This window comes from Serinus canaria, chromosome 8, assembly GCF_022539315.1.
Source record: "Serinus canaria isolate serCan28SL12 chromosome 8, serCan2020, whole genome shotgun sequence".
In the NCBI taxonomy this organism is placed as follows: domain Eukaryota; kingdom Metazoa; phylum Chordata; class Aves; order Passeriformes; family Fringillidae; genus Serinus; species Serinus canaria.
In genome coordinates, this window is record NC_066322.1 from 9897893 (window position 1) to 9925433 (window position 27541).

At 51.3% G+C, this 27541-nt stretch overlaps 1 protein-coding gene across 3 annotated transcripts in view; it reads right to left on the reverse strand.

Annotated features, from left to right (window-relative positions):
* RNF220 (ring finger protein 220) overlaps window positions 1-27541 on the reverse strand; it is a 212552-nt gene that overhangs the window by 113801 nt on the left and 71210 nt on the right. Inside the window, exon 2 of one of the 3 annotated variants that reach the window (XM_030226610.2) lies at window positions 14278-14352. The exons of the other annotated variants lie outside the window; for them this stretch is intronic. Coding sequence (XP_030082470.1) covers window positions 14278-14352 — 75 coding nt within the window. The remainder of the gene's footprint in view (window positions 1-14277; window positions 14353-27541) is intronic. 3 annotated transcript variants of the gene reach the window in all.

A 27541-nucleotide genomic window follows, 5' to 3' on the forward strand; every position in this document is an offset into this window, starting at 1 on the left:
GAACGAGTGTGTGCAGGAGGGATAAATAAAGACCAAGCTGCATGGGTGAGTGCCTGGTGATGAGCTGTAGCCCTGGGGAAGTCCCTGCTGCCCAGGGCAGGCCTTTTGGCAGGGCTCTGGGGAAGGATTTGAATCTCCAGCATGTGTGGGTGGGCAGCAGGGGAATGTTGCTGTGCAGAAGTGCCCTGCAGGAGTTGTGAAGATCTCTGGTTTGTCACTCCATGTGCTAAGTCCTGCCTTGGCACCAGGCAAAGGCTCTGAGCCTGAAAGCTAGTTACCAGAGAGCAATGTGCCTTTTTCCTTGCATGGTAAATAGCTTCTTTTCCCTTCTAGGATTCATCCCCAGGGGAATGCAGCCCCTGCTCGTGTTCTTGGCTTGGTGTAATGCCAGATGGAGCCAGGCTTCCGGAGTCCCAGGTGCCTCTGGTGTTAATCCTGCTGTGAGAGGAATGGTGGGTGATGTGAAGTCAAGATGAGCTGGGGCTGAAAGGTCCCTGAGCTGAGCATCCTCCTGTCTGGAGCTGGGCTAATGAAGGTCACTCATGGAGATAATTCAGCTGTTTCTGTGTGTAGTAATATTGTCAACACTGATCCTTAACACAGCACATCCCTTAGCCTAGTTTGTGTCTCTATGTGTTTCCTCTGGAGAACCAGGAAAGACCCTGAGGCACATTTTACTTCCCTGCCCCTCATAACCACTGCCAAGAACCTGCAATGTAAAAAGCACACCACCTTCAGGTGATACAACTCTCCTGGCTGTGTTTCTCCCCGTTTTGGCCCAAGAAACAAACACGTGGTGTAGAGGGGGGACTGCAAGGAGGGATGATGGAGTAAGATGGCTCCACCAGAGCTGGGCTGGCTCTGAGGATTTAGGAATAAACTTTTATGGGCACAACCCAGAGTAGAACACAAGAGACAGAGCTCCTGTGTGTCTCCCATATGGCTGAGAAACACCTCTAGAAAAGTAATGTCCAGATTTATTTGTCTCTTACTCCAAGACCTGTTAACCCTGATCTGGGACAAACCTCCAGCCAACTGTACTTGTGCTTCTGGGGATCTGGACTCCTCCAGCCCTTGAACATGAGCCTTTCCAGGGGACAGAGATCTCTAATGACCTGCCAGATGATCTCATTACCAGTAGTGGGAGTCCTGCCCTAACAAAAGGGACCATGGTGTTTTCAGAGTTCACATTTCATCAACTTTAGCATATTGCAGTGCCACAACAACTCAGCTGGGAAGCCCAAAACAGGGACACAAACCAGAGGGACAGGGCTGGGCATGACCTCTCCAATGGGGTCTTCAATCTTTCTCTCTCTCTCCCTTACACATTTTCTCTCGTTCTTTCATTCCCTGATTTGCTCTGTTGGAATCTTGATTTTGAAGGGGAGATGGGGGATGTTGGAGACCTGCTCCGCAGTGGTGGGGACGTGGTTGCCTGTCTTGCAAGGAGAGGGGGTTATAACTATGCACACATCTGAAATGTAATTGCTGTCAGCTCTCTCTATTCTTGCAGCACGAGGCCTTTAATCTCTCCCACCAGACCCATCGGCCCTGATATTGCAGCTCCAGAAAGGCTGGTTTTATGTACTTTAACCCTGCGACCTTTACAAATCCCATCATTCCAATCAATACGTCTCATTAGCGTTAGGTAAATGTATGGGATGGATGGGGAGCTGTGCTGGCAGGAGCCCGCAAAGGGTGGGGTGGAAAGGGCTCCTGCCTGCCTGCTCTCAGGGGGCAGCACAGCCCCACCATGCTCCCTGAGATCCTGGGGATCCTTTCCCCCACAAGCATCCTTGCTCCCAAATATCCCTCCCCACAGATGCACACCTTGGCTCAGCCAGAGATGGGGGCCAGCTAATGTGGAGCATGAAACAAAGTGCCTGCAAAAACCAACTGCAGAGTCAAGAGCCCAAGCTGTTAACTGGACCAAGCTGTTGGAGTAATTTTTTTCCCTCTCCTTGGGAAGCAGACATATGTTTTACAGCTTTTCCCTATGTTGACTAAATGAAAACATACGGGCCCCATGGCAGGTGATGGGAAAACAGCATGGGGTGTGTGCAGGGCTGCCTGCCATCCCTGCCTGTCAGGCAGGGAAGCTGCCAAGGATGGCAGCCACTGTGGATGTCAGGGTAAAGCCATGGAGTGGGGTCAGGAAAGGAAATCTTTGATGCTTCCCATGAAAATTAAAGGCTTAAATAATCTGTGGAGAAGAATGAGTTTACACCAGGTGAGTTTACACCTCACCAGCACAGGAATGCTCACTGTGCCAGGTGGGATTGACCCACAGATTCATGGGGGATCAGTCCACCAAGGATTCTTCAATAAAAGGATGGAGCCAATCCTGCCTTTGGGAAGGGTGGAGGTCAGATTCTGTTTTATGTGGGATTTTTTTTTTTTTTTTTTTCCTGAGAAGAGGTCTCCCCTCCCCGTGGATCAGTGCCTCAGCCAGCAGGGCTGTAAATGCTATTTTTGCCCATAAAGTTACCCAGCCTTCCTCCAAAACCTGTTCAAACGTTTGACTCAAGTGACCCCCTGTCACCCACAGATCCCATAGGAGCAGGTGGCTGGGGGGCTGCTATTGCTGCAGCATGCCCATGGTGAGGACAGCCTGCCCTGCTATCTGTGCTTCCTTTCTCCTTGTGCTGCCACCAAAGTGAGGGGCGGCTTCCCAGGAGTCCACAGAATGAGTGGCCTCCAGACCTTGGCACTGCCAGCTCGCCTGTGTCACGTGCCTTGCAGATCCACCCTGTGGATCAGATCTGTGTCCCAGAACTTGAACTGAGCTATCCCACACTCAAACTAATTCATACCCAGGAAATCCAGCTCCCCAAAAAGGAAAGAAATTTACTTTAAGGTTTTCTCCTCCCAGTGGGGCAGCTGGGATGCCTGAGGAGGTGAGGGTGTGTTCCTTGTCCTCCCCAGGCAGGGCAGGCTTTTTCAGTAGCATGCAGAGCTGGTTTAGTTTCTGAGCTCTGCTATCTCCATCTGCAGAGCCAGCACGTTACTGCAACAGCGTTCAGCCCCACCAGCTCTGGGCTTGCCTCAGCAGGAAACGCATCCTGCTGAATACAGCACACAAAAGAGTTGTGTACATCCATTTCTGCAAGAGTCTACAAACGCAAGGGCTTGAAAACTACAGGCCAGCTCTGTTTTTCCACATTAGTGAGGTTTAAAGGTTTTTCCATGAGGTTTAAACTTAAGAGCTGGACCAAATACAATTCTTGCTGGAGAGTGGGGCAGCCAAATTTTCTGGTGGGGATACCTAGAGCTGGATATGCAATGTTCATATGTATGCAGGTGCTTTGGAGATGTGGTTCATGTGCTCCCCCTTCCCAGCACTGGTGCCTACTCTCCTCATCTCCCTGCTGCTCTGTTTTGCTGAGGCTTTTCAGCAAGACCTCGGACTTGTTGACAAGCACTAAACTTCTCTGTGGCATGAAAACCATTTAAGCACTAAGCTCCCCTCGGCTTTAGCGAAATGACTCTGAGGATCTCAGCACAGCCCCTGTCAGGAGGCAGAGGGAAGGAGAAATGAATAAATCCTCTGGTGGGCCAATTTCTCTCGACGTGACACTGCTCCTGCTGGAATTAAATGGGCAAGTCCTGAAGTGTCTCTTGAGAGTGGTGGGCCATTTCTGTGACTACCAAACAGCCACGAAACCTGGATCTGGTACATGACAGGAAAAATGAATCCATTGCTCAGAGTTGTCCTCTCCAGCAGAAAAATTGCTGTGCCCAACAAAGCCCCCTCTGTGGAAGTCCCCAGCTCTCCCATGCACTAGGGCACCTCACCCGGGCTAAGAGCTCCCACTAACAGGGCACCATGTGCAGGGGGCTCATGAGATCCTTTAAGAAAGTTTTTTTTGACACCAGTACTGTGGAACCAGCAGAAAAACCTCCCAGGCAGCTGCAGACCCTGGACAAGCCTTTTGGAACGGTGTTGCCCTCCTCAGTGCTGAGGTCTCTGCCTGGCTATCCCCACCTGGCAGCAGGGCATCCCACACAGCCACTGCTGTGAGGGAACAGGGTGGCAGGTGGAAAGCTGACACATCCCCCAGCTGCATGGTTGTTGAAGGAAGACAGAGAAGTGGCCTTGTTGCTGTTTAACCTTCTGGGGCTTGTCTGCCAGAGAAGTTAGCAGGACGAGAGAGTTTGTAGATAGACAAGGGGATTGGTGGGGCTGGTGATGCAAGGGACTGCAGCAGCCTTAGATTTTATCTGCACCTCTGCAAGGCTTGATGACCTTGGAATCCCAACCAACAGTTAATAAATGCAGGGAAGAAGCTTGAGGGTTAAAGGCAGAACATCAGCAGGGCACCGGGGGAGCCTCTTACAAATAAAGGTACTCAGTGCTGTCACTGAGGTAGTCTAATACACCTGGAGAATATAAGCTTAGCAGTCCCCTTTCCCTTACCCATTGCTTTTGGATAGCAACAGAGGGAATTCCCAAAGGCCTGGAAATCCCTGTGAGATCCCTGTCAGCTCCACTGGCTCCTGGGTACCACTGGCTCCTGGGAACCTGGGTTTCTGTGCTGCACCCCTTAAAGGGATGGGGATGGGGCTGAGCCTGGCTCAGGGGAAGGTGGGGAAAAGCTGGAGGAAGCTGCAGACATGGGAGCATGAAATTCTCAGTGCTTCCTTTCACTCTTGGTCTCTCCTGGCAATATTCAGCCCCCAGAACTGCTCTTCTTCAGCCCCCAGGACCCCTCTTCTTTGTGCCCCTAACTACCATGCATGGTCTGGATGTGCTGGACCCATTCCTTCACTGTGTTTCATCTGTGTCACTGGGAGCTCTTCTTCTTTGGAAGGAGCTGGAGAAAGAAGCTGGGGGCAGGTCCAAGGCTGGGGAAAAAAAAGCTGGTTTAGAGTGTCACTGGAGAGCAAGCAGGAACTCAAAGCCTTGGGACCTCATTCCAGAGCCACAATTGCTCCCTGCTGTGCCCTGTCTCCTCCTCACCTCTGGTCTGCAAAAACCTGACTTATACTCAGCCCAGCATTTCAGTCCCAGCCATTACAAAGACAAGGGTGATAAGAGATTCTTATCACAGTGCTCAGAATCGATTTGAAGCTGAGCCCCTTCCCTGCACTCCTCCTCTTCACATCTGCTGGAGCAGCAGTTGGCGGCGCTGCACAGGGACTGAGCAGCTGGGTTTGCTGGAGAGCAAAGTTGACAGTTCAGGGTTCAGATCCCTCCAGAGATACATCCCTCAGCCTAGCAGCTCCAGCTAGCACACATCCTTCAGCTGGAGACAGAGCATGGGATTGGAGCCAGGATGCCTGGGCTCCTTCCTGACACACATCTGTGGGGGACCTGCTCAGTGTCCCCAGCCTGCAGGAGGGACAATGCAGCTCCGCATCCCTGGAGGACATTGTAAGCCTCTGTCCCAGGGAATCTGAGCAAAAATTTGGCCTCCCAGCTGAGGCAGGAGCTTTTTCTCTTCCTAATGCTTGGGTGAAAAGAAGGTGAAGATCCTGCTGACCCCACAAGTGAGACAGAGCATCCTGCAGTCCTGAGTCTCAAGCCTGGGGCTCACTGCATGCTGTTTTACTGCAACCCTCCAAAGAGCTCTTCCTTTCTACAGCTTAGTATGGCCTGCCTTTGCTGGGATCTCCTCCTGATCCTACCCACATGCCCACGCCTGAGGGGGACATATCCTGCTCTCCTGTGAGTGGAAAGGACAGCTGCAAAAGTGAACCAGGACCTTCACTTTGGCACACCTGCAAAAGTGAAGCAGGACCTCAGCCACTGGTGGGGAAACTGAGATAGGGTTGTGGGCTTGCACAGCCACACAGCATAGCTGCTGAGGGAACTGAGATGTCCTGGAATGGGGCTGTTGAGGGGACCAAGACAACCTGGTCTGGACTCACATGAGAAGTCTCAGTTCCTTTTGAAACCTTGTAGTCCCAGCAGCTCTGGTCATGCAGATGTTGCAAATCCTCCATTTCCTCACAGAACCATCTCTGGGAAGGGCAAAAGAGCAAGGCAGCAGCAGGGGAAGCATGTGAACAATCAGGGCTTGTGTGGAGATGAAGAAAGGCCCTTCTTGTTGGCGGGTGCAGTTGGGGTGAGGCCGGGGGCATCGCAGGATGGCACCCCAGGTACTCCAGCTGTGCCAACTCTCCAGCCCAACAGAGAGGGGGCTGTTGTGGGCCCAGACCCGGCACAGGGTGTCACCGCCTGCCTTGGTTAGCAGGGATGCTCTCTTTGTGCCTGCTGGTTTCTGCTCTGCTGACCCGCTTTGCTCCATCAGCTGGCACCATCCATCACCTCTGGCAGCTGCGTCAATTCCAGGGCTCCGCAATGCCATTCCCCAGAGGAAAAAGCACATTTTTTTAAGGGAAAGGAGGAGTATTTTCTCTCCTGGCATGCTGCAAGGCTCCCTTCCTCTCCTCCTCAGAGACATCTAATGCTCAGTCCAGGGACATGGGCCACAGCATATGACTGCCCCGCGCCAGCCTTCCCACTGGAAAGCAGGGCCAGAAGGCTGCAGTACCTGCAGTGATCCTGGGGCTGATGTGCACTGGCCCTGTCAGGAGCTGGGAGAAATCAGTCTGGCAGTGGCCCAGCCCTTCATACAGTGCCTTATCAGGACTGGCTGCAACAGCAGCAGCTCAGGGAAGGTGTTGTTTCTATGTCTCATGGTAGATGGTAGTGGTGGAGCCAGGGTGGTAGGACAGCTGCAAGCTGGGTCAGCTGCAGGATCTGGTATGAGAAAGGAATGGGGTGTATTCACACCTCTGTCTCGGAAAACCCTCTCCAGGAGATGGCGAGTTTAGAGCATATGCTGGCAGCAGTGCCCCATGACTGAGTGCTCATCAAAGGCCACATTTCTGGAGGGTACCTATAGCTGAGTGGTGGGCAAAAAATAAGACAACCTTCATTGCTTCTTCCCTGCTTCTCTGGGGCAGGGTCAGCCCTGCAGTGCTGAATGTTGCCCCAAGTCTCCCCAGCCTCAACTCACTGTCCTGAGGTCCAGATGTGGGACAGGACCTGACCATTTTATCAGGGCTCTCTGCCTCTGTCTCAGCAGTCCCACCTCAGCAGCAGAAACATATGCCTCTTCAATCAATACTCAGCTCTTAATAGTCCTGACAATTCACAAGAAAACAGGGGCATTAAATGTTAATTATATCTATTTGGATTCAAAAAAATTTATTACTGGAGTTAATTACAGCCGGAGTCATAAAAAGGTGCAGAGCAAGAGGCACTACTGTTCTGTGGGGTGAGCAGGACTGAACAGCCCCGGCCACCCCAAACTGTTGCTGGGCAAGGATGGAGGGATGTCCCTTACCATGCCCACCACATGGACATTGCTCCTTGGAAAGGGGCTGCCATGGGAAGGGGCTGTGTGGGGGCTGTGCTGGGGGTGTGCAGAGCCAGCGGCGGAGTCTCGGGGCGCACGGCAGGTTCTTGCTTAGCTGTTGTGCTGTTGGGACCTGGGCTGCCCCAGCCTGTGGGCTTCTAATTTACTGCTTTCCTTTTACCGTAAAACTGAAAGGGGAAGGTGCACCCTTTAATCACTGCCTTCGGGGCCCCGCCTGAAACCACACAGAGACCAAGCGAAGGCTAGGAGTTAATGCTCCTTCCGACACCTTTTTATGATTCACGGGCCTGACCTTGAGCCATAAACCGCTCAACCTCCCCGCCACACTGCCAGTATTTACAGCCTGCAGGGGCCATTGCACGCAGGCACCGATGCAGATCCACGGCCGGCCGCGCACGCCGGCACAGGTACGCAGCTGGGGATGCAGCAGGGATGCAGCCAGAGGTGCACAGGCTGGGATGGCAGCATGTCCAACATGGCCATGTGGATGGGCAGCCACGGATGGACCTTAACACGGCACTGGAGATGGAGATGCACCCAGTGCACTCATCGATCCGTGCTTACGCACACCTGTGTGCGCACAGGTAAATGCACCAAGGTGCCTTCAGCGGGCAGCCCCTGCAGACACACATCAGAGCATGTTTCATGCAGGGAGCTGGGCACCCAGATACCCACTGCCTGGGCATTGGACACTGGACTATGGTGGGGGCTTTCTGCTTGTTGCAGCAGGGCAGGGGCACATGCACTGTGGGCACGGCTCCACAGGAAAAGGCCAGGATGAGCTGGCACACCACAACCCCCAAAGTGTGTCCCCCCCTCCCCAGCAGGAGGAACATCTGCTGTCTCAAGAACCGTCAGTGGCGTTCCAGAGGCAGGTCCTGGCATCAGGATTTGTCCCACTGCATCCCACTAGCCCCAGATCCTGCTCCAGAGGTGAGACCTACAAAAGGCTACGCTGGTTCAAACTGGAGCAGAGTGAAGTCTACAGGTTAAAGCAAAGGGGTTCAGGTCAGCATACTCCTTGCTTTACGCCTCAGTTTCCCCACCACTGCAGCAGGAAAAGTAATCCTGACCTATCATGTTTGCATGGAGTTGGGAGGCTGAGCTTGTTAATGTTTGCGAAGTGGGTTTGGCTCCTGTGATAGAGCAAGCCAGAAATGTGAAGGTCATTATTATTAGTGGGATTAAAGCAGCTGAACCCAGAGCAAGGGGTACAGGGGAACACAGCACTTGTGTGGAAGCAGTAACAAATCGCACACATGTGTAACCTCAAAACAGGCATGAGTGCTACAATTATGTCTCTGTGCAGAACCAGAGAGCTGCCAGAGCACCTTCTAATACTTCTGCAAAAAACCCCAAAAAATAATACCCTTCATGAATGCAAACAGGACTGAGATAGGCTGTTCCTGGAGACACCCAGAGCCTGTCAGTGCTCACTCAGTATATGCCCAACGAGGCCATGGACCCATAAGCATCACTTGCCAACACAGCTCACCTGGTCCTCACTAGGATCAGAACCTTCTCCTATGCCCCCACTGGGGCATCATGGCACTGGACAACTTGTCAAATACAAGTCTCCATATTTTTTTTCCCCAAGTTTACAGATTGTCTAATTTTTTTGCTTTCTTCCTTGCAAAACAAAAGAGGGAAAAACACCCTTATCTCAGAAAACAGAGTTCAGGAAAAAGCTACTGGTCTTTTGGACTTGGTGAGTCCCCATTGGTAGCCTTGCTTGTCACAGAGAATTTATCAGCCAAACACAGTGCCGGTATAATGTGCTATATAACTTGTGGATAAACAAACTTCAGCATGATAAATGCCCTGCTTTGAAGCCATAAAGTTATTAGCTGGTGGCTGTTAGCTACTGCTTAGCATGGGACATGCTCCTTCCGTTAACCCCTGGATGCCCCACCTGCACTCAGAACCCCAGGGAGATCTCTGGAGGGCACCTCCACACAGCAGGAAAGCACAGAGGGACCTGATGGGCAGGGATGCTTCTGCTGGCATCTGTGCACATTGTACTTGATGCAAAGGCTGAGAGAGGCAAATGCTTGCTAGGAATGAGGCTACGAATGCTGGCAGCTCCTTGCTGTCCTATTTGAGCACTTTGGCAGCTCCTCTCCTTCCCTCTGCCTCTCAAGAGGCTAATGCAGATGAGAGCAGGGCTGGAGCAGTTAGGCTTGTACTCACAGCTCAGACCTTCTGGGTGTGTACCATCTCAGAGATGGGCTAAGGTGGGGTGGGAGCAAGTCAGCACCCCTCCAGTCCCAGGTCACCTCCTTTAGGTGAAGAGCTGCTGAAGACTCTAAAGTAAAAGCCCAAAATTTTTCTGGCAGCAGCCAGGCAGCATGCTCCAGTGAGGTGTTTAGAGTTCCCTCTGCTGCCTGCAGTGCATGGCTGCTTGCAGCTCCTGGTGAGCACAGCCTTGCTGGAGGCTAGGAGAGGCTGGAGAGGTAGAGCCATGTCCCAGGGCCAGCACTGCTGGAAATGGGTGATCAGCACCACAAAACCAGCAGTGCCACGGCTCCTGCCAGCACCACACCTGTGGAGCACCCTCCACTGCACAGAGCCAGGCTGTGACACCCACAAAGAACCTCTGGTCCTCCAGGCCACCTCCTGCTCTTGTCCCACTGGACCAAGGAAGGGAGCTGGGCACGCTAAGGATGGCAGCATGTCTCCAACATTCAGCTCAAGGCATGGACAGATTTATGCAGCAGTGTGTCAACTTTTTGGACACACAGTCTCAAGCCCTGGAGCTGTAGTGGGAGATGCTGGTGCCCCAGCACCAGCTATCCCCCACTTGCTATCCCTTTCCCAGTAAAACCACTCCTGCAAGGCAGAAGGGGGTATTTCAGCAGGGCCAGCTGAGGGGCAGAAAGACTCAGGGCCTGATCCTCATTCGAAGTCCCGTGTTAAAGAAACTTGCAATTAGAATCCTGAGTATTAATTAATCTCTGTGACCCTCCTCTCATTCTCCTTCCACCGCTCCCACAGCTCAGGAGGTCAGCCTGGATTATTAACACAGGCAAGCAGAGGATGGCAAGCTTACTGGGTGGGTTGGCAGACCTTGGGCCACATTCCTGAGTTCAGAGCAGCCAAAGGCACCACGTTCCTGCCTAACAGCATGACTTCCCTTTCCTGTCTCCTCTCTCTTTTGGCTGAGTTTGATAGGGGTCATCTCACTTGGGCACAGTCAGCACTTTGGGGATAGCATTCAATGAGCTGAAACATCCCAGAATGAGCAGAGCTGCTTCTATGCTAACTTGGTCTGCACAATCCTTTGCAGAGTGGCTGAGAGCAGACTCCTGCATCCCAGAGCCTTGGACAAGCCTTGCTGGAGACAACATACCCTTGGAGACCTCCCAGCATGATGGAGAGGAGAGAAGCAATCACAAGCTAAAACATCACTGAAAGGTCTTCAAGCACCCCCTCTCTGCTCATCCAGGTCTTGTTTATGTCTTTAAGAGCCTCAGCATCATAAAGGCATTGCTGGAGCATGGAGAGGACATGGACACCCTTTGTACAACATGGCTCTTCCATCCCAGGGCTGTCCATGCTGCTTGGGGTATGGACATGGCTCCTGGGATGGCCAGACTCCCTGGAAAGAGGCTGGCACAACCCAGGGGCTGATACACTATAAAGAGCTGCCACAGAGCAAGGAAACAAGATATGAAATAAATCCAAACTTTTCTGACTCCCTCGTAACCACCAACTGCTTCCCTCATCTGATTTTTTCCTCTTTTCTGCTGCAGCAATAAAAAGGGGAAAATCAACATCCAAATGATCTTGTTTATGGCGACTAAATAAGCTGCATGTGCTTAATCCGTTAGAGTTTAATGAATTTACGACTTGCTCTGGAATTTGACAAGGGCTGTAAAAGAGTAATTAACATTTATCAGTGTGTTTTTTACACACACCCCACCCTCCTCCCGCCTCCCTTCCCTCCTCCTGCCGCCCGTCGCAAAGCAGCACCGGGTATCGGGGGGAATATAAAAGTGATCAATTAATTCTTAATAATCTCAGGGAAAGATTGTAGAGTCACAGTATGAACTCAGGGAGTGTCAATAAACATGCCAAAGGTTGGTCCCCCCCTTCCTGGTGCTGCTGCAGAGGAATGTGGGCAGCCAGGGAGGGGATGGGGCTGCAGGGGCGGTGCTTTGGTGGACCAGCCCTGCACCCCTTTCCTTCTCTGTCACACTCCACTGCCCTGCAGATCAGCTTTCTGTCAGTGACACAGTGGCCTCTGTGACAGGATGAAAGTGAGTGGGGGGCTGGTGACAAGCGGGGTCCCATCTAACACAGCAGTGGTGGTGATTTGGAAACACAACCCCAGCTGCTAACTATGCTAGTCAATAGCTCTGCCCTAATAGACCTGAACCTGGTGGGAGGGACCCCAGACTCCCCACCCTGGTCACTAGGCAGCTGAACATCTGCTTAGATGTAGAGTTGCCCGACTATCACCCTTTTGTCACTCAGAACAGGCAGCTGCTGCTGTTTCAGCTGTACTAGACATGAGGGTATGTCCCTGCTGGCCCCCGAGATCAGGGGCAAGGGGGGGTCACACCTTGCTTGTGCCCAGCCCTTCCAGCTGCTTAGCTGCTGTGGAGCAGGCAGGCAAGCAGGGACGCAATTTGGGGGCTCAAAGGGACAAGCCCAGGCTTCCCCTATCAGTCCCAGGGTGGGCTGAACATGATCTCAGGATCCCAGGAGATTCCTGTGCTGGGAGCCCAGCGTGCTCTGCCTTGGGCCACCTCCCTTGGCAGCCCTGGGAAGCAAAGCCAGAAAGAGCCACAGCCATCACCTTCCATCACATGTCCCCTGCTTCTGTGACAGCAGCATCCTGCCCCAGCATCAGCCTTTGCATACGTGTGTGTGACCAGGGTGTGGGGAAGCTGCATGACTGGACATCCATCAGGGAAGAGAAAGGTCAGTGGTCCTGGGGACCATCAGGCTCCATGGAGGAGACAGAGAAACATCTGGGCTTGGCTGTGGGGCAGAGGGTCCTGGAGACCCACAAACAAAAGCTCAAGATGATAAATCCTCAGAGGTTTGACAATGTCCGGGGATCTGCTCCGGACAGAAACAAATTCTCCCTGTCGAACATAATAGCCCAGAAATAAGCGATGAGGCAGGAATGGAGAGGGCTGGATGCAGGGAGTCTGGAAAGTCTCTGCCCAACCCCATGCAGAGCACTGGTGGGGGTGGGAGGTGGAGGCAGCAATATCCTCCCAGCGGGCTGAGATCCCTGTGCCAGGTATGCACCTGCCAGCTGGATGGGGTAAACTTGGGATTTCTTGTGGGGCGGGAGTTGTTCAAGCCAGCCTGAAGCAGCTGAGTGCAGGAGAGGCAGGGGAGAGAAAGGAAAAGTAACAGGATGACCTTGCCTTTATGTCACCTTGACTGGTTTGAATCCAGGTGGCTGGCCTGGGCTGTGGGGCTGGGCAGAGAGCAGAACTGGTGGGGAGTGGGGCTGAGCCCTCATGCATGGCAAGGGAGTGAGCAAGGGGGGCTGCAGCAGAGTCACTCTGCATGGCCAAATCATCAGAGAGCAGCAGATCCCACCAAACTCTGAGTGAGAGTTTCCAACCTTGGGCAGGCTTGCCACACCTTGGGCTGCACAGAAGTGCCGCAGATGCACTTGGGAGGGAGAAATGGAGGCATGGGGAGAGGTTTCAGGCCACCAGGACTGGTCCCAGCACACCAACATCTGCTCTGCTCACTAGACAGCAGGTCTAGGTCTCCATCACATGAGTGGTTTAGCCAACATCCACAGCTAAGGCTGCCAAAATCAGTCAGGAAACACTCAGGAATCACTCAGGAAACAGCGCCAGTTGCTCTTGCAGTATTCTGCATTGCTGTCCATGCTGCACCACAGACACCCTGCACGACCTCTGGGTCTCCCCTCTGCTGGAGGAGAGGAGGCTGTGTGGGGCGGTGAGGGGGCAGAGGGGCACTGCACTCCCCCTGCCTGGGCTGGCTCAGATGCCCCCGTGTCAGCCTGTCTAAACAGCACCTCCTCCTGCAGAGACCTTGTGCTGGGGGTCGGCAGCTCAGCATCTCTGGGATTTGTCACGGTGTTCCTGGAGTTACCAAACAGCAGCTTGGAACAGACATCCCAAAGAGTTGGGCCAACCAGACCCACCATCACCCAGCTGCTGGAAAAGCAGCCCCAGGGGCTGAGGTGGCTCAGGTGGCATTGGGCAAGTCCTCCCTGGCCACTGCCACACTGCCTCACACCAGGCACATGACTTCACCTCTGTGCAAGGCTGGAATCCCCCCCACCTTACCCTGGTGTAGAGGCAGTGCAACTCAGAGAGAGCCAGGCCTGATGGGCGATGCTTGGCCAATGTTTGCTGCTTTGCAGAGGCACCTAATGGATCAGAGACAGCCTGGCTGTGCCCCAGCCTTGCTCCACTCAGGTGTTGCTGGCTGTTGTGACAAAGAGCATTTACCCAGCTGCATCCCCAGCTTCTCCTGCTTTCCATTTCCCTTTTCTGTCACTCAGGTGTGACAAATTTAATACCCATCAATAATAAGGTAGATGGTAACTGTAACAGAATGTGCAGCCCCGTGTTGACTTTTCTCTATCTGAACAGCCACACTTCAGGCGATGAAAGAGCTGGACAGAGTTAATAGGAGATCCACACCCCCCCCGTGGCCCAGGTCCTCTAAATGCCCTGTCCCAGGTTTTAAGCCCATAAGCACTGGTGTTAAAGCTGATTTTAAGCCATGATTATCAGAAATCTATTGATCCTTTTGACTCTATAATGACAGAGTAACCATTTTAATAAAACACCTATTAATCATGCATTAACCCTTCTTAGCTATTTATACACTGAATACCAAATCAACAAAGGTGTTCAAATTTCTAGGAGGCTTTTTGGAGGGGGAGAGAGAGGAGATTTCTTTAGATAAAAACAACGACAAGAAGAAAATAATGCAAACTTACAGAGGGGGAGAGTTAAAATCATACGATGAGTGGCTGTTGCAGACGCCTGGGGCCCTCTTTGGTTGTCGCTTCTATCTGGCAATCAATTGACAAGAAATTGAGATTATGAAACATTGTGCCTATGATCAAAGGAGGTGGGCATACTTCCCCCATCTGAGGCCAAATCTCCACTCCCCCAAGGGAACTAACATCAGGGAACACCAGTAATTTGGCCTTCGGCAGGTATGAGACAATGCTGACACAAATTTCAGTGGGCATGTGTTCATCAGCCCCATGGGTCTTTATGGCAACCTTGGACCAAGGTTGTGACACCCTCAAGGTGGATCCTACTGGAGCATCTAAGAGAGAGTTCATCTTTTTTTGTGAGACACTTCATCTGGAGCAACAGAGTAAAAAGAACAGGAAGTTAGAAAGCAAGCACTCCACCAGCTCAGGCCAGCTGGGAATGGGCACGGGCTGTTCACCCCCTCTCCTTGCCCTTCCTTGGAACCCACAGCATCAGTGTGGAATGGTTCATCTTGCAAACCTGGACTGGGACAGCCCGAGGGCCTCTTGTGGAAGTGCTGGAGAGGGGCAGACAGTGCTTCCTTCTGCCCCAACCGTTGGAGCCTCAGAAACCACAAAGTCCCCGGGTGCATTAGGAACTGCCTGGAGGCCAGAGCTTCCTGCAGGTGCCCCACACTCATGAATCACACCTTGTCAGGGTCTAGGGTGCCCAACGGCTGGGTGACCACTGACATGCCCAGGGAGACCTGCCCTGGGATGCACCTGCCTCCCCACCATGCCATCCCAGCCAGACAAGGGTTAAGCAGGCATTAATCACACTGTTTGAGAGACATTTCAAAGCCTCTTCCAAATATTATAAAAAATGTCTTTAATCATCTAATAGCGTGAACTCCTCTGATGATGGATGGAAAGAAGTCGCCTCTCTCCTCCTGATCCTAACAGATGAGGCTGAAGAGCTTCTGTTCTGGGGGGGGGGGGGAAGTTGGGGAGGGGGCTTGGGGAAGAGAAGGACATTTCTCAACCTCCCACCAGAGCAGTTATAAATATGAGGTCATACAGAAAGAGATGATAACACATTAAGGGCTCTTGAGATATTAGTCTGTCAGCCTCGTTAGACACAGCCTATTTGGGGCTGACTGTGTAATTAGAGGCTGGGGTACCCATAACTCATTGGTGTTTATATGGCAGAAGGGGCTCCAGTCACCATCACCCTCAGCACTCTGAGAAGCCATCTTCATCAAGCATTAAACCCCACTCCCTGCTGCAAATATAATCTTCCTGCCCCCACTAAAAACTGCTCCTGCTTCCCTCCTCCTGCCCTTCCCATTAAGCCTGGAGCCCATTGCATACTCAGTGCACCCACCCTCACCTCTCCCCTCCCTTCTAGCTGGGGAACAGGGTTATGACTTGGCCAAGGTACCCCAAGGTAGTTAGTGAAGAAGTGGAAAAGTCCTGTCTCCCAGTTCCCTTCCCATGGAATAGCCCATGGGGAGCAGTCCATGCTCAGCTCTGCAAGGGACTGCATCCCCCAAGAACCCCTAGACAACCTCCACAGTAAGTTTGACCTGCACCCTTCTGCCTTCCAGGGAATAGCTCCAGCTTGGGCTGGAAAAAGTTTGGACAAAAGTGGTTCTGGGAAAGACTGAGCAGAAATAAGTCCAAGGAAAGGCAAAAACATGCAAGAACACCAGGAGAGCTTGTCACTCCTGCCCTGCTGTGAGCATCCCCATGCTTGGTGGGGAAGCTGGTGAGGAGCTGGGCTTTCCATGCGTTCTCCAGTTTCTCTTCTCAGTTCTGCCTAGGTGGCAGTGAGCACCGGCACGCACAGGCACTTCCCAGCCAACCCAGCCAAAAATTTGGACAAGTGAAACAGGGAAGGGGAGTGTTTCCCTTATGAAACCAAGCAGAGCAAAGGCTCCACAAGTGCCAGCCTTGACTCGACAGGGAACAAACAGGGAGCAGTGAGCAGGGGAAGGCTAGTAAAAGCCAAACCCAGTGCCATGCACCCCACAGAGCTTTTCCAGCAACACATCCCTGTAAGTCTCTTGCTGTGTGGCAGGAGGAAAATGAAGGCACCAGGAAGTGCAAGGGCATCAAACAAGAAACAAGAGCCCGTGCTGCAGAAACTGCCTGACACTGGCATTGTCCATGGCAGGGCCACCCAATGTCTCATCCCCTCTCCCTGCTTGAATCCTGTAGCCAGGGAGGGGGCAAGGGGTCTGCAGAGGAGGGGGCAACCCCATGGCTTCCCAGGATGAGGTAGGATAATGAATCCTGATGGGGGAAGTGACCTTTTCCAAATGCCACATGTCATTGGATTTTATATCACACCAGGACAATGTGCCATGGGTATTAAAATCGTTTTTCCAATAGAAGCATGCGTGTGTATGTGTGTGTCAGAGAAAGATGTGAGAAAAATAAAATTAAGATGTGAAAATTAGGCTGCGTCCAAACACGGCCTTTAGAAAAAGATTGGATCCTCACAGAGCAGGACTGGAAGAAAAGATCCATGTCTTTTGCTCCAGAGATCACAGATGACTTTCTTAAGGGAATATGACTTGTCCAAACCCATTGACAGAAAAAGTAGAAAAGGAACTCAAGTCCTGATCTCTGTTTCTAAAGTTCTGCAAAGACTTTCAACTCTACAGTGTCCCTCTGCTGTGGAGGGACACCTCCAGAGCTCCTCTACCCCTGGAGGCACATACAGATGCATGTGGAGCACAGATTTTTTCGCACATGTGCTGCTGGACACCCACAAGTGTTACACTGGTGCATGAGGAGACAGCAAAGTCCTGCATGATAGGCAATGCCAACTTGTTCAGCCTCACCTGGGATACAAAGCAGCCCCTATCCCTGTGGACCAGCCCTAAGATGTGAGTAGAGCATCCATGGAGTTATCCATACACATAGGTATGGACACTCTCCCCATACATGCCAGGATACATTCTGATGTGAAAACACAATGGGAAAAGGGAGGCACTGGAAGCCAAATTCACTTGAACTCCAGCCTGTTCCCTCAATCTGCAGGGCAATTGTCCGGCTGAAACAACAATTGTCCGGCTGGGACAAAAAAAAAAAAAAAAACAGAAAAGAAAAAAGAAAAAGGGACAAGCTGTGTTTGTTTATTCAGCTTCTTTCTCCCTCTCTCCTCTCGACAATACCCTGACACTGTGTCCTGCCACTCCAGGGCTGCAACCCTAAAGGGCTAAATTTGTCCCAGCTGGAGCCCTGTTTACAAGCCTTGTCCTGTTTACAGCACGGTCCATCCTGCCCAGGGCCAGGCAGTGGCCATCTCTGGGGTGGACAGTTCAAACCTCACTTTCCTTGGCCACTGCTGTTCCTAGGCTGCCCATGTAGTCCCTGGAAAGATGCCCAACTCCCTGCACTCTCCATGTACTAGCACACATGGCAGCTCTGCGGCCCCCTGCCCATCTGGGAAGCAATGAGGACATGTGGGCTTGCATGGGCTGCTGCTTGTCCAGCATTCTTCTGTGGTGGTCCAGGTGGCTACAGCCTCCATCGCTGCTGGCTGGTGGCAAACCACCCCCAGGAAAACATTGTTTGCAAGCTCAGCAGTGAGAGGGCAGCACATTCCATGTGAAGCCAGCTGGGAACAGCCATGCTCCACCATGAAAGCACTAGAGTAGCCATGCATGGATGCTCTGCTCTCCATGCCTTACATTGCAGTCACTTTTTTTCTTGCTGTCAGTCATCCATCCCCCTCTTCCTGATGGTCTCACAAGGGCTGGGAAGGCAAGGCTGGCAGGAGCTTAGCTCCTCTTCTTGATGACAGAATTGGGTGTCATTGCAGGTGACTGAATGGCTGAGCCTGGATAGATGTGACGGCTTGAAGGCTTTGTGACAGACTAACCCTGGGGAGCTGGAGGAGGGGTGCTTACTGCCAAACCCCTCTTGCACACTTCCTACACTGATTCCCATCTCTTGTGGTATGCACTGGCATTGCTCTGCTGCAGAGTGATGGGACCTAACCTGCCTGCCCTCCAGTATGGAGGTCTCCTGCCATCCCAGGCTGCCTCACCTGCAGGAGCTCCTTTTGGCAGGACTCAGTTGGCAACATTCAGGCCCTTATTTGCTGTTTAATGAGTTCCAGTTAATGAATCCCAACACATGAAAGGTTTTCATTAAACCTCTGGCTTGCTGGCAGCATTAGCCACAAGTTTGGGGAGGTTGGGAGTCACAAGAGTGGTTTCAGGGGTGACTGAAAACTTTCACCTAGGAGCCTGTGTGCCACCTTCTGCCCTGTCACCTCTCCATGTCCATGCCTGGTCTCAGTGGACGCAGAGGGGATGGGAGATCCCCGTGGATGTGAAATGAAGCAGCTGATCTTGTGCTGTTGCAGCCTCCTTTATCAGGGCAGTGAACAGAGGCTCACCTCATCCCCAGTGGCAGGGCTACCTGCTCTGCAGTGATGGATCCCCTCTTTGTACCTGCTAGGGGCTATATCCACTTAGGCTTAATGAGTGAACAACCTTCAGCACTCTGATGATGCAGCCTTTTCTCACATAGACCTGGTGGAAAACATTTCCTGATATTGCTCTGGGAAGCCTCCTGCTTGAAGCCAGGAGTCCTGGATCACATATTGTGATACAGGGCTCCTTGTGGGGATATGGAGGGGAAAGGAGGACCTCACAGAGAGGCCCTGATGTGGGTTCAGCTCCCACCCTGGAAGAGGGGCTCAAATTTCAGTGCCCAATGCTGCATCTGTACAAGGAAGGGTCCAAGAGCAGCTGAGACCAAGGCTCCAGTTGCTGCAGGTACGGGAGCAGAAGAGCAAATTACCAAAACCTTCCTGTTACTACACTTTCTGGAGACAGATTGTCCAGAGCAATGGCCATGGTGCCACTGTCAAGGTGTCCTGTCTTCCAAGTGCCTCCTTATCTCTCACTGTTCACACCTACCTCACTTCTTGCCTACAGCCCAGTTTTGGTTTTGTTTGTAGCCTGGGTGGGGGGAAGCTTTTCTGCACTATATGTCCTGAATGGCATCACATGGCGAAGCAAAAGCTCCAGGAAGAGCAAAAGAGGGGTTGTACACTCCAGCCTACCTCCCTATCCTGAGTTTTGGAGACCATCTGTGCATGACTGTGGGTTGGGGTGAATTTGAGCATAAAAGCTTGTCTGCATGAAGTGCTGCTCCTGAGAAGCTCACCATGCCGACCATTTCCTATTCCCAAAATAATACTTTGTTTGCTCAAGTTCACCAGATCCCCTTTCACTCTGAAATACAAATGGAGGTTATGGGGAATATTTCAAAAGTCAGAAAATCACCCCCACCCTTCATTCATGTTCACTTCCAAATACAGGCAGGACTTTAAGGGAAGGGCTAATGGAATGGCACATCTGCACACAAACATATACGTCTGTGCCCCTCACACATGTAGATCCTCATCTCCGGAAGGAGATCTTCTTGTCAGGAAGTCACGGCCCTGATTACTTTGTCTTCTACGTTTAAGAACATCCCTAACTGCTCCTTGGATAGCTCAATTAGTAAAGTGAATATATTATATAAAGTCTAAAAGATTAAACTATCATAGGCAGCCCATAATTTCATGAAGAAGTCAGGGGAGCATATCCCTCTTATTAACTCTATAACAAATGTGATGAAAATGTTCAAATAGAATGTTAATGCAATGTTACGTGTAATTTTCCCAGGCGATTTTCTGCTGAAATATTTCTTTATTAATAGTAATTGAGGGTATAAATTATGAATGAGGCGATTTTCTCCTTTCACTGGGAAAGACGTACTAATGGCAATAATTCTTTATAATAATTTTTTGGGGGGGAGAATGGGGAGGGAGCTAGGGTGAGGGGTTTAAAGAAAAAAAATCTTTAAAGGGATTGCAAAATATATAGACTAGCAGTGCATGTTTTATGGCAGGGCACTGTATTTTATATCTGTGTGCTGGCCATCAGTCCTGTGTGGGTCTGTACTGCACGTGCACAAGCTTCGGGCCGCTGGCAAAGGAGATTTCCTCCTCTATTCTACATGTGTAAAGCCTGACATCAAGCACAGAGAGTATCAGAGCACCAATGCTGTGAGTCTGCAAATTCAGGACTCCCTGTTTCTCTGTTAAAGGGAAAGAGTGGCAGGAAGCACACGATGAGCCACAGGGGATTGTGGTTAGTAGGTGGGTACTGAGAGATGAGCAGGTTAGTGGTACAGGCTCTTGTGAATTTAATACAGACTTTCTTCCATGTTCTCACCATAACCAAAAGCACATTTTTGTGCTTTTGTTTGGGTTTTTTTGGGGTGTGCTTTAATGTCAATTCAGCCTGCTAATCTTGACCCCCAAGCAGGTCCATGTGTGGAGGTGTATGGCAGTGATGCTTGGTCCTACAGCCACTGAATCTTGTGCAGCCTTGAAGAGGGGTGGGACTGGGGCAATGCTGACTTACAAATGCCACCCCCCACCCCCTGTGGGGCAGAGCCTGGGGACACACACAAGGTCAGCCCAGGGCCATGTGCTTGCGCACCACAGAAAGGCAGCACCAAGCAGCACAGCTGCTTGTGGGAAAACAAAAAGTCCTTTTGGTGATGCCAGAATGAAAGAGGCATTTTACAAGGATTTCAGAGCCGCTCTCCTTCAGGTTTGTATGGTTTTTTCAGCAGACCAAATGATTTCAAAATTTTTCCACTCAATTAAAAGAAATGCTGGTTTGAGTGCAATTCTTAGCCTCTTCCTCCTGCACACATCTCTTTTTTCAAAGAAAGACAAAGGTACAGTCTCCCTTAAAGGTAAAGGATGGTATCCCTTAAATTTTCATTACACTTCAATTGGCTTTAAAAAACCTTCTGAAAGGTTTAAAACTTTCATAGCAAAGAATCCACTTTCCCCTACAATTTTATTTAAAACTTTTCCCAGGAAGGAAACTTTTCAAACAAGTTCTAGTCTACAACAAGCATAGGAAGAAAAACTCCCGACTCCAGGACTTTGCCATGTGAACTAAAGAGCTTAAGCTAGCTAAAAAATGTCTCTGGGAAGAACTTCCACTGAGAGTGGCCAGCACATACTAGTACCTAGAAAGGGATAGAGGTCCTGGACACCCCTGCACAGGGGTGCAGATGTGCCTCACATGAGTGCAGATGTGTTGAGGAGTGGGTGGCTTTGCTCCTCCCCAGGGCAGCTCTTACATGGTGGGGGATTCCCCCTGCACAAGATTCTCCCTGAGCTCTGGAAGAAGAGCGAGAGCTGTTCTTCTGCAGCCCCCTGACTGTGCTGCCCTGTCTCTCCCCTTCTCTGGAGGCACAGACCCTCAGGCCCTGCCCGTGGCTTACTCTACACCAGCAGGCTGTGCGAGAGGCTGCAGAAAAGCGGACAAAATCAGCGTGATCCGTCACCAACCCTCCTCAAAATTAGGTTAATAATTTATGATGTTAAATGGGACAGTTAATAGCTGGGCCAGATGATTCCTCAGCTAATCTAGAGCATGGGCTGAGCTGCAACGAGTCCTCTGAGAGTTCATTACACTCCCCAACCCTCGGCACTAGTGCTTTTGGCTCTACTGATACCTAGAGGAGGCTGTGGCTGGTGCCGCTGGCAACATGCCTAAGACTTGCCCCTCATCAATTAAGAGAAATAGGGAAATCGACAGGAAAATTAATTTCCAAAGAGACAATGCTTCTGAAGCCTGCACTGCCCCCAGAAAGCCGGGGGGTTATGTGGGAATCCGTGCCTGCCTGGGAGGAGGCTGTGTTTGCTGTCTCACTGAACGAGGTCAGGCTGCTTTCCTGATGCTGGGAGAGCAGGGAGGGGTGTAAGCAACTGAACAAAAGGTGCTTTCGCTTCTGGGTCAGTCCCAAGAAGGCTCCTTATGAGGGAGGGTGCTCAGCCGTATTTGTGAAGAGGTGCACAACACACACCTGCTGCTTAAAGCCCCCCAGAGCATTGTGGCTTACTGGCAGCAAGGATTTACTCCCTGACAACGCACATTCCCAACAAAACCACAGAGAAGAAGGGTCGGGATGAGAAAGTTCAGCAAGTCTTTTCTGTCAAGGAAACAGAGCAGACTTGAGACAATCAGGATGAGACAGTCAGAGTGCTCTCCAGGGCCAGCCCTCACCCAGAGAACAGCCATGGGTGGATCTTCAGCTGCTTGCCTGTCTCTCTAACGCCCCTCTCACTGGAGATCAGATCAAGCCCAGCCACAGAAAACAGGCATTGGATAAAATAGCTTCCCCTCACCAAGACTTCAGCCTCTGTCTGTGCCCTGAGCCATTCCATGTCCCCCAAGCTTTTTGCTTCCTCCTTGGTCCCAGCAACCTTCCTAGAGTGCAGGACAAGCTTGCCAGCCACAGCCAAAAAATGCAAGGAATTACCAAGAGTACATCTTGTAAGTGTGATGGAAGCTTTCCATCCTTATCCAATGTAAACAGATCACTGGGGTCCAGGGCACCTGGAGACAACAAAGACCCTCTAGTACTGACAACATTTGAGTCCTACTTTGCCCATCCTGCTGTGCTTCTTCCTTCTCAAAGGCAAGATTCTGCAAGGCAGATATGCTTCAGAAACCTTACTGTCTCTTGGGATCACGCTCAAGTGAAACAAAAAGTAAGCAGGGATCCCCATCTCATTGATCTCAGCTGTATGTGGAGACAGGAATCTCTTCCTTTGCTCCAACAACACTTTGAGGGTGTTGTCAAGCCATGCCAGCCTTAGGCAACCTGGAAGAGTGTGGCACAGGCACTCTTCTCTCCAGAAGAGCTAGAGATGGGTACCCTTGAGTATGGCACTTCAGACAGCCGAAATCTATTTTACAAATAGAAAAACTAAGTCACTAACTGTGAGTGACTACTCAACATCAGCAGCAATAGCAGGTGAAGGGAGTAATTCCTCCAACAATCGAAGGTTCCCAGTACCACCATGTCCGTTTCCTGCCCTTAAGTGGGAGCTTGACACAGACCCAATGGGCTAAAAAGTGACTGGCTGGGCTGCTGCACAGGCTGCTGCAGCCAGATGTGCACTGATGACTCGGGCAGATGTTGGCCCTGCAGCGGGTTCGGGCAGTAATTCCCCTTCTCCCTTCCACATTCCTTCTCTGCCAAATTCAAACCATGCGCAGTGCAGGGAGATTACCTGCAATTACAGCTTTCACACGTCAGGCTGGTTTCACTTGGCTGGGGGAGAACAGCGACAGGTAAGGGCATCCATATGCTGGGATTCTGCAGCCATTCCCCCTGCCTGTGTTAGAGGCAGCCAGTGCTGTCTCACCCCTGCAGCTCCCTCCCCTCCTCCAAAACCCCTCCCAGGTGGGAAAACCAAGAAGGCCAGGGCCAGCACCAGTCAGTTTTCCTTCCAGCTTCTGCCCAAGTGAGTATGGGGGAAATGACAATTAGGGGGACAACAAATGAGGCTGCCAGACCCTGGGGGGGACATGTGCAGTAACTTGAGGCTGAAGCGGAAATAGCTTCAGTCAACCCACTTAGAAAATCATCATTACTGTAAAATTTATGGCTGACATGAGCTTGTCTGAGAGATATGACTATTTAAAGGCAGCCAAAGCCTCCATTTATAATAATGTGAGAGAAGGGGGGATAGAGAGAGATGGGGCAGGTTTGAAGATCAAAGGGGCATTTGGGAAAGAAAAGGAGACTCTGTCTGCCTTAGTGGCAGGGGCAAAGGCATGGGGTTTCAGTGCAGAAAGGGTTGGTGTGGTGGGGCGAGACACTGTGTCCTATGGGAAGGGACCAACACTCTGCCATGGCTCTGCTGTCCCCGTCCCTGAGACCACAGCATTCTTGGTGGCCTCTGCCAGTCACTCCTGCCTTTGGGGCTGACAAAGTGCCACCACTTGGGTGCAAGCCATCCTGGACCCTAGACACACAGGTGAGCTCAGCACCATCCAGGCAGTGCTGGACAGAGCCACCATCACCCACTCAGGGTGTGCTGCAGGATTTGCCAGGAGTGTGCTTGTAATTACATGTGAAGAAGAAAGCCATTGCTGGCACAGGGAGAGAAAAAAAGCAGTGACAGGTTTAGAGGACAACAAGCAAATGCCTACAAGGTACAAGGTTCAGTTTCTTTTTTCCTTCTATTTGTTAAGGACAGAAAATTAGTCCTGGTGGAGGACTCCAGATAGGCCACTGCTGTACCCAGGCCCTTAGCTGTCCTCCTTAGGTGCACTTCCCTCAGGGCTTTACAAAGAGGATCATGTAATCACCCATTGAGGTTTGTATGGGGAGCACCTCATCCCAACAACAAAGCCAGAAAGAAGGCCCACTTGTCAGTTCCTTGGGCCAGGCCATCTGGTAAACCCTCACCTCCAGTCAAACAGAAATGTTTCAGATTTGCTGGAGGATGGACACGAGGGATGCCCATATTGGATGGAGATACACTGCATGTCCCACCCAGCATGTCCCTGTGCCATGCTTCCCTATGGATGTGCAAGGGAATAGGGCCCCTAGCCGTGAACAAGTTGGAAATGAGCACAGAGGTATGGATGAGCTCTCCACCGAGGCACCCCCAGAAGGTTGATGGATGCAGAGCAGCAGACTGCAGGACAGCACTCCATACCATCCAGAGCAGGGAGCAACCCCTGGAGGGACCGCCCTGCCCAGGGACCGCATGGAGCCGGTCACTGGCATTCCTGCCCGGGCTCTCCTCCCCAGTCGGGCTGCTCCCTGTCCTTCGGGGATGGCAATGGCTCCTCACCTGATTGAATTTCCAGGCCATCACTTGCTCTCCCTGCAGCTGCGAGGCACGATCGCCCTCCCGGCAACCCCACGCTCACCCCGCGGAAGGAGGGGCTAATTCAGTTAGCCCAGTGGCATTAGCTGCCGTGAAGAATAACCCGCCAACAAGGGCCTGCGAGCCTGACACAATATTAAAGACCCCACTGCCCTCACTTGGGGCAGATTAAGCTGGGCTCATTGCTTTAATGCTGCACTCCTCGGCCGGGCTCCCTCCAAGGCTCTGCACCTTAACTGTATTACCCCAGCACCGATGTGCTTGACCTGACGATATTGCTCCCACTGATAATTCACCTCCCAAGAAACTTTGCCTTTTTGACCTCCTGCTGGAGTAGGTTCTAACCCCATGGAGCAGGGCTACCCCTGCATCCCACCATCCACAGTCTTGCTTTCCCTCAGCATCATCTTCTGCCTCCCTGATCTACTAGGGGCCTTGAGGTACCTTCTTCTGACAAGCTCAGGCAACTTGCCCCTGAAAACAGGTCACTGTGGTGACCCCAGGATCCCAGTCTTTATCAATGACTGCACTGACATGCACAGTGAACACGTGGCACATGCGTGGGTGTGCAGTGGATGGAGAATGTAATTTACAGCACCAAGGATGTGTGGGACATCCCAGCTCACTAACCTCATCTGGGGTACCAAGGCTCTCTCACTAGCAATGTGAAGTGATGCACAGAGGGAGCATTAGGTCCTTCCTCTCCCATGTCTCATCTGACCCAAGGAAGCAGTCAGGAAAAACACCCAAATACCAGCCTAGAGGGAGCCTGGGCTCCAAGTGAAACTCAACAGAGCGGTGTGGGAGCAAGACATGGGGTCATCCTGCTGCTGCCAAGCACAGGCAGTGCCAACATCATCTTGGTTTGGCAGCAGCCACTGCTCCTCTCACCCAAAAGCTGCCAGCAGCTGTCTTGTGCTCTTATCCCTGCTTCACCCTGTGGCCTGCAAGCAACACAGGGAGAGTCTGTACAGGAAGATGCTGTCTGCTTGGGCTGCTGGCTGACAAAGCCTTGCTTTTCATAGGAAACAGCTCCAGAGAGGAATCACTTTCCTACTTAGTCAAAACCAGAAGGCCAATGTATCCTATAAATCTCCAGAAAGAAATTTTTGAACATTGAAAGCTCACCTTTTCTGAGATTAAAAATAGTCTCATTTAGCCACCTATTGACTTCTGCCCTCCTCACCAGAAAATCATAATCTACACCAACCTTTTCCTCTTACTTTTATCATTGGCCATGATATAACTAATATAATTTTATCATTATGCAAAAAAGAGGTTGGAGTGCTGGATGCTCTATCTCACCTCCTTGGAAAGAAGCAGGTTAGGATCAGCAAATAGTAGCTCCAGCTCTCGACTCAGAACAAGGCATCTGCTCCCTGCTCTGCTGCCTTGACTTTGCACAGGTGGTTTTTATACTTGCCTTGCACAGTTAGTGCTTGGGTAGTGTATGTCAGGTGTCTTTACATAACTAATGTATATGTACAGACATTACTATTTACACTAAAAAATAATAATGACCAGGCAATGCTCACAACAAGCAAGACCTTCTTTTGGAAATATTTTGCTTCCTTATTTTCTGATTTCACTACTCAAAGGTGTGTTTCCTTTTTTTTGAAGAAACAAAACTAGAAAAAGGAACGAACCTAAACTTCCACTCGTAACTCAGACCACAAGCCTCGGTGTTTTTCTTAATATTAAAACTTTTGGTGAAGCTGTGTTTGACCCGGTGCTGCTGGCACAGGAAGCAGAGCACCCACACGAAAAGAGTGTCACAGAACAGTTGTGAAGCCATGTGGTTTGATGGCTATCAGGACAGAAGGGGTTTGTTTTGAGGTTTGCCATCACTCAAAGGGTTCTGTGATCCTGGGGAAGGCACAGCACCTCTCCCTGTCCTGGATCCTCTCTGCCCTTCTCTGGATGCACGGAGATTTCAATAGGTGCAGAAATTTGCTGCCGCCTCCCACCTGGGGCAGAAGGAGCTTTCCAGCATGAAATACCAGCTGTACCATCTCACATCCTGAATTTGCTGGCTGGACCACTGCTCAGAAAACGTGCTTGTCCCTGGTGCTCTGCCCAGAGCCTGGCCAGACCTGGGACATGTCCTAATCTGATACAGCTGTCATCCTGAGCAACACCAGCGCCAGAAAGTTTTCAGGGACACAGATTAAGCAAACAGACAATAGCAGGGCTGGTATGGTAACTACATGGGAAACACAAAGGCGTATTCCCTCTACTGTTCTCCTGGAAAGAATCACTTCAGCTGCTCACACATATATTGCTGAGCAGGGACTGAATCCAGTCCTGCTTACGCAGGCTGTGACGTGGCCGAGGATGGGGCAGATCCACACTGCTGGAAGCAGGAGCAAACCCTGCCCTTGGTGTGCAGCCAAATGGATCGGAAACAAGGAAGGGTGTATGGCTTTTACAAGCCTTTCTTTAAAAAGGTGGGCAGTGTCAGAGTAGAGACAGGCCCCAAACTTGGGCTTGGGCAAAGAGACAGGAACCATTCATTCCACATTTTGCAGTTAGCTTGCTTGGGAGGTGAATGGA